General features: G+C 37.2%; 1 protein-coding gene across 1 annotated transcript; it reads left to right on the top strand.

The window, feature by feature from the left end:
- The first annotated feature begins 7,745 nt into the window (after positions 1-7,745).
- Positions 7,746-19,302, top strand: cdhr1a (cadherin-related family member 1a). Its single transcript, XM_072391601.1, has 17 exons — positions 7,746-7,857; positions 8,236-8,381; positions 8,473-8,523; positions 8,810-8,899; positions 9,061-9,147; positions 9,686-9,802; positions 10,294-10,437; positions 10,963-11,041; positions 11,140-11,240; positions 11,429-11,632; positions 12,341-12,493; positions 12,631-12,795; positions 13,658-13,725; positions 16,655-16,883; positions 16,955-17,212; positions 18,703-19,009; positions 19,088-19,302. The coding sequence occupies exons 1-17, from the start codon at positions 7,746-7,748 to the stop codon at positions 19,300-19,302; spliced, it is 2,526 nt and encodes an 841-aa protein (XP_072247702.1).
- Positions 19,303-19,582: the final 280 nt, after the last annotated feature.

A 19,582-nucleotide genomic window follows, 5' to 3' on the forward strand; every position in this document is an offset into this window, starting at 1 on the left:
GTCTCCAGCATTTCTTTCTTAGGTTTTTTTCGTTGCATTGCTGTGTTTGAACTTGCTTTTGTGTGTGCAGTCACAAACCATGGTCAGTGACAGCAGTTTTTAGAAGGGTTCCTGAGACCATGCAGTGATTTCCAGCACAGAATGATGTCTGTTTTTCATGTAGAGCCGTCAAAGCGCTTGAAGATCATGATCATTCAGTAATGGATTTTAGTCTTGTCCCTTTCAAACAGATTCCCTCCTAATTTCCTTGTATGATAATTGATGAAATAAGAGTTATTTCCCCTATTCCACTGTGCTTGCATCAGTTTTAAAATTAACATATTTATTTTGAAAATAGATGAAATGTTTAGCAAAAAACTACATTTGATATTTATTTACATTTTAATCAGCATTCTACTATCATATTACACATGGGAAACTCGGCTTTAGACAGTTTTCCCATGTGTAATATTCAGTACACGTTATGTTTATTGTCTGGCATCTGGCTGGACTCCTCCTGTTCAGTTAAGGAATAATGTCTACTGTCAAGCAACATTCTTATCTGCCAGCCTATCATTACCCCAGTCACTATTAGATTTTGAAGTAGAGTTATGACCTGCTTGAAGTTGCTTGAAAGAACAACAAACCCAACAGCTATTCTGAATCTGCACTATGCTTTGGCATCACTGTTAAGTGGATTATGACGATAACTAAAATTGTGAAAAACTGTTGTTCATCTATTTCAGCAGCAGTTTGTCTTCAGACTTGGCAGGTTAATTGCTGTCTTCCCAAATAACTGTAATGTGAGAGTTTAATATTTTCATGAGGAGAGGTCTCATTTGAAGTGATCTACCTGATATATGGGTGAGGATTAAAGCTGGACCAAGGCCTAACTTCCACTATTTCTAGACATCACAAACAGTGAAAAGCCTAAGGCCTTTCAGATTTAGAGTTTAGGCTGTTGTGCTTGATTTGTGACCTCACAGATTATCTCACTAGTTCAGATTAAATGCATGTCACAATTGTGCAGGTGTACGTGTTACCACAAATGTGTATCAAAGTGATCCTTAACTCCAGTCCTCGAGGGCCACCGCCTGCCGGTTTTAGATGTTTCCCTGCTCCAATTTGCCTTATTCAAATTAAATGTCTCTCCTCAATGTCACATCTGGTAAACAGTAGAAAAAACAAATGACCTCCTATTTTCTTTTCCTAAGTGTTTTTCAGTCTTATCAATAAATAAATAATAAATACCGTGCAAATAGTGCTTTATATACTTTATGTAATGCACACATATCACATTTTTACTTGAAGGCTATGTCATATGTTCATGAGTGCAGAAAGATTTAAATGACTAGTTTATAATCCAGGCATGTATTTAGCTAAAGAATAGAATAGAATGTGAAAAAAAACCCACAAAAGTGAAAGATAGTGTTGTCACTGGCAGCCCTCTTGTTCTCATATCTATTTAAAACCGCCATGGTTGCTACTTCCAGGACATTTAATTAAGTTTTGAAAAAAAGGACTATTCAATATCCAGGCAGACCCAACTTGTTCTGAAGTTGTACATGGTAAATGGTAAATGGACTGTACTTGTATAGCCCTTTTTTCTCGTCACTCTGACCACTCAAAGCGTTTTAACACTACATGTCACATTCACCCATTCACTCACGCACTCATACAGCACGCTACACAGTGCTTTTTGTTCTAATCATCCACATCCACATCATTCCACATGAGAAGCCTTCTGATTGGCAGACGACTGCCCTTCCTCCTGAGCTGCAGATGCCCCCACATAAGCATACTTTCACACTTTTTTTTTACACTGAGAGTGCACCACAAGCATATGACCACCTGGGGGCAGCAGTGTAAAAGAAGAGCACTGACGTTATGGTGGGAGTAGAGTGTAGAGTGAGCGCACGGGTTTAGTTTGAACTCCAACACATTGTATTTCAGAGTTATGTCGAATTCTCGAAAAACAAAATGATTTGATTAGTAGATATTAGTGGAACAAAGTAGAAGTACAATAATAAGTCCACAATCATATTGATCGTATGATTCAGTGTTTAAACTAGAGAATAGTTTAAACTGCAATATTGACAAGTTTTTGGGAGGCTTTTCAAATTTGCAAATTTTCATAAACCACAAAATGATTTAGACTTAGACATAAATACATCTTAAAATTTTCATGTTCGTAAGGTTGTGTGAGTGTGAGTGTGCCTACTTTACTAAATCAGAAAGTGGGGAATAAAGAGGTTTTTTTTTTGTTGTTGTTTTTTTTTAAAGAAATATATTATTATTGTTTTAATGTCCCACTCTTTTCTGCTAGCTGCTGATGTTCCCATGAGAACACTGCAGATGCAAGAAGATGGTATAAAATCTGTTTTGGGCTCATGGTACAGGAATAACGTGTTCATAGATTATCTTAACTCCTCAATGGACAGCTGCCAGTAACCATTTTAGTAGATGATAACTTGTGCGAGGTAATATGTCATATTTAGGATTTTGCCTGGTTCAGGACTGTTCACTCTGCTTTAGCGCTATTTGAGCTTTATGAAAATGGAAGGGTGCTAACCTACACCGTACTCTGCATGGAGAGATTAAAGGCATGACCTAGTTTTAGCATGGACCAGAACTAAAAGCAGACCTCCGCCCTTGGCAAACCACACTAGAGATTATCAATAATAATCCAAAATTGTAAAGCTGACTTGGGTCGTTTGACAACAGGTGCTCTTACAAACAACATGATCCCATAGTGAGACAAGCTCTGTTCAAGTGATCCAAAGTTTCCTTTTCTATATTTGGTACATCAAATTTCCCAGGTAAATACCAGCATTTCGCTTTCTCTCTATCTTTAAACAGAGGAGATTTACAAGGGCAATTTTTACCTTGTGTGATTTGCTTTTACTGTTTCAGATATATTTAACCAGTACGTGGAAACTGCCTCAGACATTGCATTGTTTTAACTACAGTCATGTGAAAAAGACAGTACCATCTTCAATTCTGAGGTTTTGAGTATAAGGACAACAAAAATCATCTGGTGCTCTCCATGTCTCATTAGGTAAATAGAATGATAAATGAAAAGTAAGATGACATATTACACAATGCTGTTATTTGTTTTGTTTGTTTGTTTTTTTAAAGTAAGAATAGAAATGCAGAAGCAGTGTGTGGAAACTAAGTTAAACTATGTGTAAAACCATAAAACATTTTAAGAGGGTTCACTTTCTTTTTCACATGACTGTATGTCCTCACAAGGGTTGTGCTTGTTGTGGCTAAAAATATATTAAGCTTTTAAAAAATCACTACACTACTTGGAATTTGTATAATCTACAAAAATCCCAAGACATGTAAAAGCCGGTAGCCAAACTAATTCTACTTGTAGCAATTCCCTGTTAACATTGCTTCTTGATAAGCTGCCAAAAACTGCTCTGAACTTCAGACGTATAGTGCAATCTAACACAGCAAAGCAAAATACGACTTCATATTTTTCACTTTGTCTGGCCAGATTTATATTTCTCTTATTTTCTATTTTTTCAAGCGCACTCCATCTCAAGGCAAAAGTCAATGAAAGGAAACATGCACACTTTACATTGTACTCAATGTGCTTCACTTGAGACATCGGGATAAATGAGAAAAAAAATGATACATTATAAAAGACAAATATGAAAAACTCAATCAACATCTATAGAATAGTCTGATAAGTTGTAGAATAGATATGGTTTTGTAGTTCTACAGGCCAGAGTGTGAGTACAATCAATGGTTTTGTTTTGTATTTAAAAGCAGCTGCCTGCTGATGTGGTACGTGTACATTGCAGCACCAATATCAGCTATAAGCAGACATGGTTGGGTTTGGATTTGATTTTCTGATCTTGACAGTCAGCAGCTGATCAGTGAGGTTTACCTGTCGTTGCAGAACTCCACTGATGTGTTTTCATTCTAAAGGCCTCTACTTTTCCTTTGAATGTTTACAACAGAAGGGCAAACCTAATACCTTTTACAAGGTCCCATGTCTTGCTTTTAAGCTTGGTTCCAGTAATTTTTTGTTTTGTTTTGTTTTGTTTGATTTCATTTGGTGTCTTCGAAGCTACAACATGCCTAAAGTGGGCTCAGATGTCTCACTGGATGAGTGAAAATACTCAAAGATACATTGCACCTACAGATGCAGATTTTGTCGTGTCTGTCGAGAACTTTAATCTGATTCCAGTGGCGCACATGTAGCCATAAGCAGATAAGAGAAATGTCATGCATTAGGGAAGTTTTCCTAAAGACAGCATAATGTCATTGTCACCAAGACACCAAGAGATCAGCTTGTGCTGCGGTGATTTAAGGTACAGAATTAGAAACTAAGAAGATGACTTCAGATGAGCAATGAGCTCATTCGTATTTCTATGCCGATTATTGGAAGAACACTGACACGTATGAAGGTGTGTATGCTTCAGTGATGTCAGATTTTTTTCCCCCTTGACCTATTACAGAAGATTAAAACACCTTGGAAAAAAAAAGTTGGAATCACTGTGACAGGATAAAAAACAAAAAGATGGTTTGTTCATGAACTCACATTTTGCTGCATACAATAAGCTACATGTCCACATGTGCATCTCGTAAAACAACATTTGGCATGCTAATTTTGCTTTACATTTTTTATCTGTTGGAGTCAGGCAGGTTCTGTGCATTACAAGATCAGGAGAGATTAGAGCACAGTGGGTTAATCTTTAGCCGTGCCATCTGCCAGCACCATGAGAATAAAACCTGAAGGTACAACCTCACTGCTTACAGAGGTAATGGGAAAGAACCTTTCTGCAGAGAATCTGTTGTGTAGTCAGTTTATGTTTATCTTTATGCATAGTTTATGCATATTCTGTTTCAAATCAAATGAAAATAATGAATGTGCCTTTGAACACTGGACACTCAGGTTTCCAACATGAGAGGCTCGACTTACTTACAGTGGATTTGACTGCTCTCAGGGGTGAAAGATCCTAACTCACATACCTCTGTTAAACATGATTGTTGTTGGCTTTTCCTTTTTTTTTCCTGTGTACAAAGTTAAAATGTGCTTTATGCACTGAGCAGACACTTAACATGCTAAGTACTTTGTGGTTTGTTCTGTAATACTCAGATTATGGAGTAGATGTAATATAAGCATGAGAATGGAGGTATTCATGTGCATAAATCCTCTCATATCCAAAGTATTTTAATGGTGTTTTATTTGTGTACTTAGTGTGTAGTTTTTTTGTGTGCTGAATTTAAGGTCTACAAATTTAATAGAAGGGTATATATGTCTATAAATATGTATATACATTTTTTATGCATGTTTGCATATGTACTTTCAAGCAGAGGGTTAATGGTAACTGGATTGAATAAGTGTATAAGTGTTTAAAGTATTTAAAGAGAAAGAAATTACTTTATAGGGGCCCCTGTGTGTCAATGCAAAAAGTTCTCTCAGTTTATACTATACTGTATAGTAGTGGTTATTGCAGTACCTTGCTTTGATTGTCATAATTCATTCATGGATCAAGAAGTTTCCAGATTTGGTCATTCTGTGTGAAGTTTATATGTTTCTTCCCACACTTGTGTGGGTTTTCTCCAGGTGATCTGGTCACAATCCAAAAACCTGCACGTGTAGCTATCTGATTATTCTAATGTGCAACTGTGTGCTTGTACAGCTGTTTTGCTTGCTTCTGCGTTGGCTCAAAACCTATCCAAGGTGGGCCTCCATGTCACCCCCACCGCTTCCACCCACACACACACACACACACACACACACAGTCCTTCAGTGGGATCACAGCAGCTGTGATCCATCTTAGAAACATAATGTTCATTTACCTCATAGAAATATATTTTGATTTAAGATTACAAAAGAGTAAATCTAAAAAGATTAAGAGACATTTGGGTAAAGTGGAACAGGATTATTTCTGGCACTGTTTACTCAAAGACTCTTTTTGGACCACTTGAATCTTTTCATTGTTCTTATTCTTTTTTGTGGCAAATAAGATTATCAATCACGTGGATCAACCAGCTTCAGTGCCTTGATTACCACTCAAAAGTCCCAGAGAGCGGTTAAGATAAGATATTGTTTCTAATTAAAGAGATATAACATGTAACATGAAACAGAAGAAGTCAAGTTGAAAAAGGTTAATCCTGACAAGACCCATGATCCCTAGAAAACTTTATTCATTTAAATGTACATTAATAAATCTAAATCAAAATATATTACATCAGTTTACACTTCCAATTATTAAATTCATATAATAATTTATGCTAACTTCCATGAAGAAAATACAATCTCATCAAAATTCTTATCAGTATAATTTTTTCCTCTTATTCAAATAATTGAGTCGTTTGTAGATTTCTTCCCCAGATGGTCTTGGAGTGCCTAACAGATGGTACTATATAGAATATGGGTGAACCACTGACCACCATTAAAGTATATATTCTATATCATCCCTCTGCATTGTTAGAAACAGAGACAGTCACAGAATCTAATCTTAAAACCCAAATTCAAAGTTGCATTCAAAGCAGGATTCGCTTTAATAAAGGAGAAGGAATGATACACTTTCTGACTGTTACAGCCCAGTACTGAGTGATAATAAATACCATAACATACAAGCAAAAAAATACAACAGCAGAGATAGTAATTGTTCAATATAGTCAATGAAACCTAAGCATTTGTAAAAGTTAGCATTCTCATAGCGTGTAGCAGCTTCCATGCTGCAGAATAATGTTGTAACATTAACTGATGAGAATAACTAACTTTAGTTGATTTTGATAAAAATATACCTGTCCATCAACTTTGCAGTAGCTCCTTATTTTTGCTCATAGAGTCATCTCCTGTTGTTTACTGGTGGATGATGTCCTGTTGAACTGAGGGGGCCTGGGGGTAACTCTTAAGAGTCATTGGATTAGCGAGTGAGCATCTGCTTTTAGCCCTCTACAGTCAACAGTAAACACCTTGAGAGCTGTACATGACTCTCGACGGAGCCGTCTTCATGGTGCTGTTTCTTGACTTTATTCTTTAGGATGAAGAATGGAAAGATTTTACATTTTCCACTGCTTTTTTTGTTTGTCCATCCCTGCTTTGGTAAGTTATCTTTATCAATTGTTTGTTTACAATGGACTCACGTTGATGCTGTGAAAGCATCAGATTGTGAAAGCTGTTCAGACACATTTAAGAGTTCCTGGTTTGATTTTTTCAAACCTTTTCACTGTTTTTTTCAATTCTTTCAGTTTATTCATGTTTTGCGCAGCTGAACATATGACTATACATGCGTTATAATTTAAGTGCTTCGTATTTATTAATTCTCTTTTTTGGGTATATGAATTGATCTTTTTAATGTACAATGCATTTTTTAAATGTATTATAGGACTGTGATGTTACAAAGAAAAGAGTAGAGATCTCAGGCCTATGTATAGAGGAGTTATCTTAAGTGGTTTACATAATCTCAGCCAAAGACAAGGAAAGGATAGGTGCATGTGCAGTTAATACAGCATCCTTTGCCTCATTCTGGTATATAAAGTACGACTATGAAAAATCTTTTTTAAATTTTAAAAGTTACCAGTGAAAGTCATTGATTAAATAAAGGTAAATAGTAATAAAGTAGAAGCAGATGTTGAAACGAATCCAGTCATTGATTGATAACTGATTTAGCAATTGATCTATGAGTCAAGGTTCAGAGCACAAAGACGAGATTAGTGTTTTTTTCTTCCTGCAAGAAGTGCTTTTTGATGTTTTACATAAAAATGTACTCAACCAAAAACCGCATGGTGGGTTCATGTTTCTGTCCTCAGCACAAGCAGACTTTGCCCCCTATTTCTACGACAATGGACCCTACAGTGACAATGGAAACCTGGCCCTGTTCAGCCTCTCAGAGGACACCCCTGATGGTGAGACTAACCACTGTCCTTCAGAGAATTTAGTGTTAACTTCTAATAGGCCTGTAGAAGAACCAATATGCAGAAATGTGTCATCTACTTGCCAGTATTTGAGAGTACGAGATGTTAGATAGTCTTTGATAAATGAACAGATGTTGTGTGGCAATTGCACACTGACACCATCACGGTCATCTGCTGTTTCCAACTGTTGATGTAAGGGCTTGTTTGCTGGCTGTAATTATAGTGCAGCTGTCCCTCTTCACCTTGCATCTGTCAGGATACTCATAACTTATACTTACTGTGTCAGCCTAGTTTGCTCTACAGGAGCTCTTACAAAAGTCCTGTCAACATCTGAGCCTACTTTGACTATATTATTATGCCTTCCTTTAGGTACACAAATCTATCGTCTCAATGGAACAGACCCTGAAGGCCAGGAGGTGAGGTACGGTCTGTCTTTTGATCCAGGGTCAAAAGAGTACTTCAGGATTGACCCAAAATCTGGAAATATCACATTAGTGGAAAAGCTGGACAGAGAGGTAAAGTAAACAATAGGACATGAATTCACACAAACGTGGTGATTTTTAAAATGTTGCTTGCATGGTAACTCTTTGTTTTATCTCTACTCAGAAACAAGATTCTATTGATGTTAACATCAGCATCACAGATGGAAGAAGCAAGGTATTAACATGATTTAAAAATCAATCAGATACGTCTGCCACAAAATTAAAACCAGCTGCCTAACATTATTCAGTTGTGTTCCTCAAACCTGTTTTAGGTGGTTTATTGGCCTGCTAGAGTATGATGCGGCTATCTGGGAGTAAGATTGACATCAGTAGGATGTGGCTACAAATAAAAAATATCCTGGATTGGTTGTATATAAAATATACATGACTGCCAGGAACAAACAAAAGACAGTGTTATTTTGAACTCAAATATGTTTTGTGATTTTTGTTCCCCTTTTTAGGTAGTGGAAAGAGTCACCATATTTGTTATGGATGCAAATGATGAAAAACCTGAATTCCAAAACTTGCCTGCAATCATTGATGTAGTGGAAGTAAGTTTAGCCAACTCTCTGAGCCTCCTGATTTAAATAAAACAAGTGTCAGTCTCTCTAGAAAGAATGAAAATGCATCTTTTCAAATCTTCCTGTGATCACATGTAAGGTAACCCCCTAGTGTTTCTACCATAAATTATGTTCTGTGTTGCAAATTCTAGACAACTGAATCTGGAAATAGCATCTACAAGGTGGAGGCTGTGGACAGAGACACAGGCTCAGGAGGCTCAGTCAACTATTATGTCCAGGTTTGTTTTCTGTTTTAAGTGATGATCCTTTTTTGAATATGAACTGCTTGTTGAAACTGAACAGTTCTATCATGCAGTAAATGCAATGAACACATAGACTTTGTGGTATGCATGTGGATTTGTTCATTTGCTTGAGCATGCTCGGGTTCTTATGTGGTTGGGGATTAAATTGTAATTACATTTTTGTCAGGTGTTGATAGCTTAGATAGCTGTTTTGGCAGCCTGTGGCAAAAAATGTTAGTTTGCCATTTGCCGTTTGGACATTTAGGACCATGAAACAGCTGTTGGATAGTTAACATGTGGACATAGCAAATATCAGCTGCTGCTTTTTCCGTAATCATAGGGTATTATATTTAGATGGGCAGTAAGAGACACCATGTGAGTAAAAAGGTTTAATAGCTGCTGTGTTTCCACTTTTCATAATATCTCACGTTAATCTGTGGTAAACAGTTTTCAGCTACTGTACAGGCTTTTGTGACCTCAATTGTGACTGTTCGTGCAATCAAATTCAAGCTTTTTGTTCTGGCCTCTGTTACAGGCATCTCAGCCCACTTTGTTTGCCATTGACAGGCATAGTGGTGTCCTTCGTATTAAATCTGGAGAAATGTTGGATTATGAGAAAACAAAGACACACTTTGTCACTGTCATTGCAAAGGTAACAATCTATACTGAGACCCAATGCTTCTGTCTTGTGTTTGTGTACTTTTATTTTCAAGGAAGCCATGCTCCGTAGAGTTTGCTATTTGTGGTTGAGTTAGAGTTTATGTGAGTAAATTTTACAGTTGTTAAAAAACTGCATGACAAATTTTCCAGTTTCAGGTTATATCACTCAGTTGAACCAGGAAACTCAGCAATGCGCCTGCAGAAGGCAGAATGCTGACGCCTGGATAATTTCAAAACATGTAAACAAATAAATATCCAATTCTCAAAAAGAAAAGAAAAAGGTTTAACATGTAATAATTAGGTTTAATTAATATTGTGGAATGCAACTATTATAACAAAGAAAAACATTCAACCAACCACAAAGCTACAGTTCAAATTCAAGTGATTGATTGATTGATTGATTGATTGATTGATTGATTGATTGATTGATTGATTGATTGATTGATTGATTGATTGATTGATTGATTGATTGATTTTTCCAAGGACGGTGGTGGCAACTTTAATGGCAAGGAGCAGTTCATGTCATCTTCTGCTACCTTGACAATCAATGTGATTGATGCACAAGACACTCCGCCATCTTTCATTGGAACACCGTACTTTGGCTATGTTTATGAAATCTCTGTTCCAGTAAGTATAAATATTATATTCATAGATTTAAATTAAACAAACCCTTGCCAGTTAGTTTGACAGCTCTACACTTACACTACATTTGCACTGCTATCTGGGGTTTGTGCAAAATGTTCTTTTGCACAAACTTCAGTGCATCATCAGCTCAAATTTTATAGCATCAATTGCTGGCATTTCAAAGTAGTGCCCCTCCTGCCTTCTTCATAACTTTATCAACATGTCAGAATGTCACAGCGGCAGAACAACAGAGTGATTACACATTCTGACTTAAAAAAAAAAAAGTTAATAATAACACATCCATACCCGATAAGGTGGCAGGTGCTGGGCCAAAAATGTGCAAGAACTGTGCCAGAAAAAAAGCAAAGGCAGCTCAAACACTCCAAGGCTCCACTCATAGATTTTAAACTACTTAATATTTTATATAAAAAAATGATCATTTGTGTATAATGTCTGCAACGAAATAAGAAGTCTGTTTTCATTGCTCGGTCACAAAAAATGTAAAATCCTGCCGTTTCTCTTTTGCAGGGCTCAGAAGTGTTTACCGTTACTGCTAAAGATGGGGATGTGGGGAACCCAAATCCAATCCATTACTCATTCGATGAGGGTTAGGCCCTCACTCAAAGAAAAGCAGAATTTTGACGTAAATGGAAAGAAGCACACAAAAGTGTGAAATGTGAAAGTGTTCCTCTGGCTTGTTTGCAGGTGACGATGGTGTTTTTGGCATCAATAAGACAAGCGGTTGTATCTCCCTGCTGACTCCTCCCATTTCACTGAAGAGAGAAATCTTCAACATAAAAGTCAGGGTAAGTCTGAATTTTTCTAACAACTACTATAATATAACTCGTAAACATTCAAGTTTTCCTAATGATGCTTTCCCTCTTTGTGAGGGTTGCCCACCTCATTCATTATAGTTACAGCATAATTATAGATTGAAGAGTTTTCCCTTGTACACAAAAATAATTGAACATTTTTCTTGAACTTTGTTTTCCAGGCATCGGAAGTAAGTCCTGAAGGCAAACTCTTGGATTATGAATTGACCACGGTGGTGATACGTGTGGTGGACCTAAATAACAACCCACCCACTTTTTATGGAGACAAAGGCCCACAGAACATATTTGAGTTAACCATGTATGAAAATCCACCAGAGGGAGAGATACTGCGAGGGTTGAAAATCATAGTCAATGACTCTGATCAGGTGGGAGACAATTTGAATTTACCTGGTAAAAGATGCTTATGTGTTGATATTTCCATGCAGCAGGTATAACACTGAAAAACATTTAACACTGAAAAAGCATTGCTATCTTTAAAAGCTGCTTAAGCAGTTTAGTCACTATCAGCACTGACCATATTACATTGTTTATTAAATTGTTATCTAGTCAGAAATGAATTTCTATCAACATTTATCGAGCCAAAATGGTTTCAGGACATTGTCTGCCTTGCAGTCTGTGAAATGACCTTGAGCCTACCACTATCACAGGCAATCCTTTTAAAGTCGCACAAATTTGTTAGTAAGCCAACACAAACGGAAAGGTGCGTGCCATGCCGTTTGTCAGCTTATGCAAGTGTCTTTGTGTCTAAGAGCTACATCCAAATGGACAATGCGCTCCAAAGATTTTCTCTGATAATACCCTCCCAACATCAGGCAAACGCTTTGTGCTCGCTAGTCCGTTTTGCTGAAAAATGTTTTTCTTCTACAGATATCCAAATGATTTATTTTACATTACTGCAGCAATTAAGGACAGAAAGCTTTTACACTGGCTGAACAGACTGTATGTTGCATGGATTAAATTGTACTAATATCTACTTTTTGTTTCATAACAAAAGGAATAATAAACCGATTTGAGCATAAAGCACGTCATTAGACTTCTGACTAACATGATGACATGCATGTGTACTCCTGCAGGGTGCAAATGCGAAGTTTAACCTGAGACTGATTGGACCAGAAAGAATGCTGCGAGTTGTCCCTCAGACTGTACTAAATGAGGCCCAAGTCACGATCTTAGTAGAGGACTCCGCTGCCATGGACTATGAGAGACACCATTTTTTAACATACAAGGTTATCCCCTACTACCAAAGTTGACTGAAATGGGATAAGAAAAATACTTATGCATACATTTATCAACAGATAGAAGCAATATATCATATCTTTTGCATATTTCTCTATTTCACATTTTGAATCTTCTTATTTTTCAGCTTCTTGCGGTTGAGATTGATACACCAGAGAGATTTAGCTCCACAGCAGACATTATCATTCATCTCCTGGACACCAATGACAATGCTCCTAAATTCTCCTCGGATTACTATATTGCCAGAATTCCAGAAAACTCACCAGGCGGCTCCAATGTTGTATCAGTCACAGTAAGTGAGTCTTCATCTATTCTAAAAATACATGCCATCGCTGACCTACGTCACTCAGAGCTAAAGAGGAATGCTGATTTTAACAAAATGCTCAACAGGGCCATTAATTCCCTAAATGTAGACTCTTTGGAAGGTGGGGGCTGGGATAATATGTGAAATCATGTAGATAAAAGCTAGGCGAGGTAAGCTGCCAGATGGCTATCACTTTCATTTTGTTGTGTAACAGCAAATACCCTGACTTTTTTCCTCCCTAAAGCCTTGTAGGACGTGCATGTAGCACAAAAATATGTCCTGAGGCAAAATGAACACTTTAAAGGACATGCTGAATTGATAGATTTTCACTCTATCCCCTCGTATGACCTTGTCAGTTCATATCAACTCAATAGAGGCAGGGAGTCTCACTAAAAAGTCCTGCCCTTGTGTGAACACCACAGAGGCTTTTTTGCCTTGATCCCAGGCAATTTCCATCAGATGAAAGAACAGCCAACAAATGACCTTGGACACTGAGAGACAGTGAACAGACATCCAAGCAGCTGCAGACAGAGAGATTAGCTAAAGCCCAGGAAAATGTTCTTATATCAAAACTCCTTTTTTAAAGAGCTGATCTATGTAACATTGTGTTCCAATGCAGCACATATTTATCTATTTCACTGACACCTGACACATCATTTTTTTGCTCAGTTCATTTTCGCAAAAACGGATCCTAGCAAATACATCCTTGATATATTGGTACAAAATGTACTAAAATCCATGATAAACTGACTGCCGTGGCACACGCGTTGAACTGACCTCATTTATCCAAGTATTACATCAACTAAAATGTTTTTCTTCTTGCTAATGTGTTGCTGCTGTGCGTCGGCAGGCAGCTGACCCAGACTCAGGACCGTGGGGTGAAGTGAGGTACTCTATCTACGGATCAGGGGCTGACTTGTGAGTATGAGAGTGTAACTAAGCTTTGCCAGAAGAGCACTTACTTATAAGAACAGAAACATATATGTAACAGAAATTACTTCTATTTTCATTTTACAAAACGTAGAAAACTTCATGTTACATATCAGCCTGAAGGCAAAAATACTTCCACACAGTCACCTGGCATTCATGAACTGGAGCTCAAACAACATTATACTCTGTCAGAATGTGTAACAGAATCTGTTTATAAATATTTCAAGAGATAAGATTTAAAAAAATTGTGTATTTGGACTGTTGCAAAGTCCAACCAAACCATTTTTGGATTACCTTTTGTTACTTGAAGTGTGTCCACGCAGTGGTCTTTGTGCAGTAATTATATCAGAGGAAATTTGTGGAGGGGAGCAGTCTGTGACATTCCAGTGAGTGAAAGGGGAGACATGTTTTTAAAAATGTCAAAGCTTATGCAACAAGATGAATATTTGATACCCTGGCTATTGTTCAGCAGCAGAGAAACAGAATATGACATTCTCTGAAAATATCTACAGAGAAAATCTACCATATATCAAAATAAAACTAAATTTAACTTTAACCTAACCTTAGGTTAAATTGGAGACCACTGTACTACTGCACACGAAGACCACAGTGAAACAACACTGAGCTGCACAGAAATACAAAAAACAACTTTTTTTATATATATATTAGAACTTGGCTCTCTTCATTGCCTTATAAGCACTGTAGCTGGGAGGATTTGCTGATTTTTTTTTCCTCAAAGGGATTTTTATTAGTTTTCCAGTAGAGATCCATCCTCCGAGAAAAAGTCTGAGAGGCCTATGTTCTCTCTTGAACACACAATTGACCCACAGCTTGCCTTTTTTCTTTTAAAGCCACAACATATATGATCTTACAGATTAGCTGCATAACATATCTTTGCTAAAATCCATTTATCCTGAACATCTGAAAACGTGAAAACATGTTCAGTCACAATGTCAAAAAGATGGGTGTACATTAGCAGGCAGGTGCTTAATCTCTAAGGGCTGTTTTCAATAACCATCTTGCTTGATTCAATCAAATTTAAATGGGAAATGGTTTTGGAATTTTTGGTACATATTTTGAGCTCTGCAGGAATGAATTTAAGCAGATATTTAATGTCACATGGCACGAAGAAGAAGGATTTCCAAAATAAGCAGTTGAGAGAGATTTGGAACACTTAAGCTTAGTGCATACTTGTTTAATCAAAACCATTTCAAAGCTATGTCTCCTCAGATTTTTCTCCAAATCCTGCTTTCGAATTGAAATAAGATGCAATGATTTGGCATTTTATATAGAAGACTTTTTAACGGAATGCTGTAGAATGTTTGAATGCACCCATGACCACAGAGTCCTGATCTTTGCCAGCTCGCCTTCTGCTTTAATCCTCTAATGGGATTAGAGAAGAAAATAGACTAGCTCTTTGCTTCTGGGTACCTTGCACTCAGGCAAAGTCACTGTAGAGTAATCAAACAATGTCACAACGAGCGAAACATTGTAATTTCAGTCCTACTTTATTGTTCAGTTAAAGCAATCATGGTAATACTTTCGAGATATAGATCAACATTTTTGGAAACCCACTTTTTCACTTTCCTTTTGAGGATTAATTGAGAATAATGGCAGTTTTATGTGGATGGATAAAGTTTAAAGCTGAAACTAAGCATAGCTTTGCAAGGAATGAATGAAGCATGCAGATTGCCTATTTTGAACTTTCCCCCATCAGTATCTCATCAGTAACTGCCAGTACAACCACAACTTTTTGCATCTCTGTTTATTTGTCAGAATATTCTAAAGATTATGTTAGTTGAGCTCTGAAGACAGCCATTCTAGTTACACAAAATCCAGTCATTTATTTGAACCATATTGAATTTATTTGAAATAATATGCTTTAATATGATTTAATATGATTTATTATGTTTATTCTATTTGCTCTATCAATACAACAGTGAACTAGTAAGACATAGTCAGTGTGTAGTACTAGCCATGCCTTCATAAAGGTGGTCTTTTATAAAAGCTTAAATCAGAAAAAAAGGCACATAAATAGTTTACAATTTCACCTAACTTTTTCTGTATAACCAGTTTAAACAAAAAGTTAGCACACTGTGTTAACAGACAGAATTGACAGAATTTGAGGATTTGCAAATATAATTTAAATGTATATTTAAATAATAGTAACAAATACATCATGAAGAAGAAGATAACTCATCACATGTTTGAATTAAGACACTAATTTAATTTCTAATTCGGAGCCATTTATCCTTCAAAAAGATTTGAACTTAGATTTGATTTTAACCTTCTCATAACCTTTTTTATCTGTTTTTCTTTTAATATCACCCTCTGTTTCACAACTAAGGAGACCAGTTGCTGTAGTTTCTGAAAGGAAAATGTTTTCCTAGTTTTGAAATGATCGTGGCCTTCCCTAGAAAAGGATGTCATCATGGATAGTGGCAGACATTGCTCATAAACCTGTGTATATCATTCAGCATTAATGGTACCATCACAGATGTGAACTAATACTCCATCAAACCAACCCAGATGTTCGCTTTTAAACTGTTTGCCAATAACAAGCTGGATGTTCCCTGTCCCCTTTTAACCATGGGATACTGCTGCCACAGTTTGATAAATGTATTCATTCATTTTTCATTTACTTGTTTCATTCTGTTCAGGCTCGCTTAGGGTGCTAAAACACAAACAAACAGGACAACAATGCATGCAGATACTGAAGCTAAGGGTCAATTTAGAGTCCACAATTTCACTTTGCTTTTGGACTGTAGGAGGAAAGGAGTATTCAGCTTTCTGGAGGGAAAACTATTTTGGGACGGGATTGTGAAATGCTTAAGATGCAAGTGAAATAACATAGCTCTGTTCTGTACAAATGAGATAAACCCAAAGTGATTTCATAAAGATATGCCATCAACTTCAGGTTCCTGATCGAACCTGAATCTGGGATCATCTACACCCAACCGTGGGCAAGCCTGGATGCAGAGGTAAGGTCTAAGTATAACTTCTACGTGAAGGCAGAGGATGCAGAGGGAAAGTACAGCCTGGCTGAAGTCTTTGTGACTGTGTTGGATCTGAATGACCATCCACCCGCTTTCAATGATAACTTCCTCGAGAAGACCATGGTGATTGGAGCACCAGTGAAAATAGAGGTATACACTTCTCTGTGAGTTTAATCATACAGAAAAATGAATACAATTTTTGATGAAATGCCTCTTCACAGGCTATAGACGATGATGCAGAAGTACCCAACAATGTCATCGAGTACACTATCATGAAAGCTGAGCCAGACAACAACATCTTTGACATTAACGCTGATACGGGAGAAATCCAGCTCAAGTCCTACATCAAGTCAATGGCCATCATTCAGAACATAACCAAGAAAAGAGACTGCACCTGGTCCCTGGTGGTGCAGGCGCGGGACCGAGGCCAGCCTTCCTTTAGCACCACTGCAGTCGTCAAAATAGACATCACTGAAGCTGTAAGTTCAATATATATGTGACTGCTCCTTGATAATTATAAGATATTTGTCCAATATTTTTCTTAGGGTTCATGCTTGAATTACAAGAAAAAATAGATGCTGATTAGATGCAAAAGGGAATGTTTAATCTGAAATTAAGTGTCCACATTTGATAGTTGTGGCCTGTAGATTTTTACAGTTTCAGTAATTCTTTCCATAGACTTTCTTTCCATTCCAATGGAAGTAAAAATAATTCTGTTTTCACAGATGCTTTACTCAGTCACTAACATATTTTATAACTTTCGTGAAAGTAAGACACTGGTCTCAGCCTAATCCACGTACAGAAGGGTATTTCTACAAGCAGTTTTTCCTTTCTTCCTTCTTAAAGAAAGTCCCATCCACACAGCACAGTAAAAAGAAAACAAATAACTCCACCCATATGGGAACACAAAACATACAACAAGACAACTCGACTTTCATATTGACAGTTTTCTGATAGCATTAGCAATCTCATTACAATTGTCTTCAACTCAATGAGGACATTTTTGGACATAAATTATTTATTTATAATCTAAAAACCAAATTTTACACTGTATGTACTATATACACAATAGATAGCATATACGCTTTATACACAAGTTTTAAATGATCAGTATTTATGCGAAGGTGCCGTATTGCTACATCGTCACTGCTCAGAATGTTAGCTTTTCTCATTAGATAGCTTGAGATACTACTTTAAAATTTATAATCTCAAAAATCTCATGATTTTCAGATCAAATCCAGATTTTTCTCATTCTTCTTGGACCTAAGGAAACGTCCTGGGGCAGTGTTTGGGATTTGTTTGACCCTTGTCACCTTCGCCATTTCACTGACAATCTTCATTTCAACTGCTATGTACTGGAAATCTGTGAAAAGGACCCGTGTCCAACCTCAGGGCAAGATCAGAAAGATTATTAGGAGGCCTGTGTGATAAATGAAGCTTGCCTTGAGAGCATCAGCACAGTAGTACTGCTGTTTTGACTCTGTGGTAAAAGGAATTTGTGGCTTTTGAGGATTTTGTAGTGGAACAAGTCTGTGTCTGTAAAAGAGTACAAGAGCACAATATCCTCTTTAAATTTGCTTTAGTTTTCTATGCTTTGATTTAGTGCTGGCATTATGATACCACAACCAAAGCTTATTAAATGTGCACTCTATATGCTTTTAGTTTTCGATTTTTTTTCTTTTTACATTTATTCCAACTTTCATTTTCAGATGCTGAATTGTCTCAGCTGTGGGTTTCTCAATGAACCTCTCTGATCTTGTCTTGACAAAATTTAAAAAGACTACAACAATTAATAAAGTCAGAAAAGATTTAGTGTTTTAATAAAAAGTACAAAGTGTCGTACTCTTGATTTCCAAACAACTAATACCTGCAGTACTAAAGAAAATGCACTGAAAAACAATGAGTTAAAAGTTCATATTTGTGTGACTTCAGTCCCATAGATGTGAATTCTCCTTGTGCTCTTTTACAGACCCATCTCAAAGGGGGGCCTTTGGGATCACTTTTAATGCAGAATAGACACAAGCCATTGCAAATCATAGGTATGCTTGCTGGCGCCATTTGTCTCATGGTTATAATCACAGTCATCATCTCCACTGCAACATTTATGCGCAACAAGAAGTCCAACCGGATCTTGCCAAACCGCCGTGTACGCAGAAGGCCACAAAGACAACATCCCTGGAACTTCAAAAACCCCTTCAAGACACTGGAAACCCCAAGAGAGAGATTCAATATTGAAGTTCAAGAGCAAGAGCAAGAGCAAGAGCAAGTGCAAGTGCAAGTGCAAGAGCAAGAGCCAAAGGTTATTGTGGAGAATGTCAACTATAACAACAATGTCAGCAATTTTGTGAGACACTGGCCCCTACCTCCACCACCCTGTGCACCTTCTCTGCCCCCTCCACCACCTCTCTACATCCCAGGAGAGCGGCGGTGGGCCGTACCAACAGTCTCTGCAAATGTGGAACCCAAACCTCGAAAGAAGCCAATGTTCGACGGACAGGACACAGTGAACAAAGCACTTGTTTCAGAGCTCAAGATGAGACTGGAACAGAAGAGGATGGTGACACATTAATGTTGCTTTACAGTTAAAAAACAATCTCAACACAAGGTTAATTTAGTAGTGTATTAAGATTGCCAGCGAAATGTGGATGATCAAAACTTGCAGAGCAGCTACTAAATACACTTTGTGTTGAGGTTGTTCTGTAGACTGATATTAAAAGTCAAAAATGAACTCAATCATTAATAGTGCTTTGTGTGCGCATGTTTGTGTGTCTGCATGTGTGTTTGTGTATGAATGAGAACCAGGAAGTGTGAAGTGCACTGAAACAGCAACAGCTTCATCCTTTTTTTAT

The sequence above is a fragment of the Leuresthes tenuis genome, unplaced genomic scaffold (genome assembly GCF_036924035.1).
Source record: "Leuresthes tenuis unplaced genomic scaffold, fLeuTen1.0.hap1 SCAF_8, whole genome shotgun sequence".
NCBI classification, from domain to species: domain Eukaryota; kingdom Metazoa; phylum Chordata; class Actinopteri; order Atheriniformes; family Atherinopsidae; genus Leuresthes; species Leuresthes tenuis.

Excerpts from the sequence above, each read along its gene's own strand:
- cdhr1a (XM_072391601.1), top strand. The coding sequence starts at position 7,746 with ATGTTTCTGTCCTCAGCACAAGCAGACTTTGCCCCCTATTTCTACGAC. Across the intron at positions 11,042-11,139 it reads CCATTACTCATTCGATGAGG|GTGACGATGGTGTTTTTGGC; the intron begins GTTAGGCCCTCA and ends GCTTGTTTGCAG. Across the intron at positions 17,213-18,702 it reads AAATAGACATCACTGAAGCT|ACCCATCTCAAAGGGGGGCC; the intron begins GTAAGTTCAATA and ends GCTCTTTTACAG.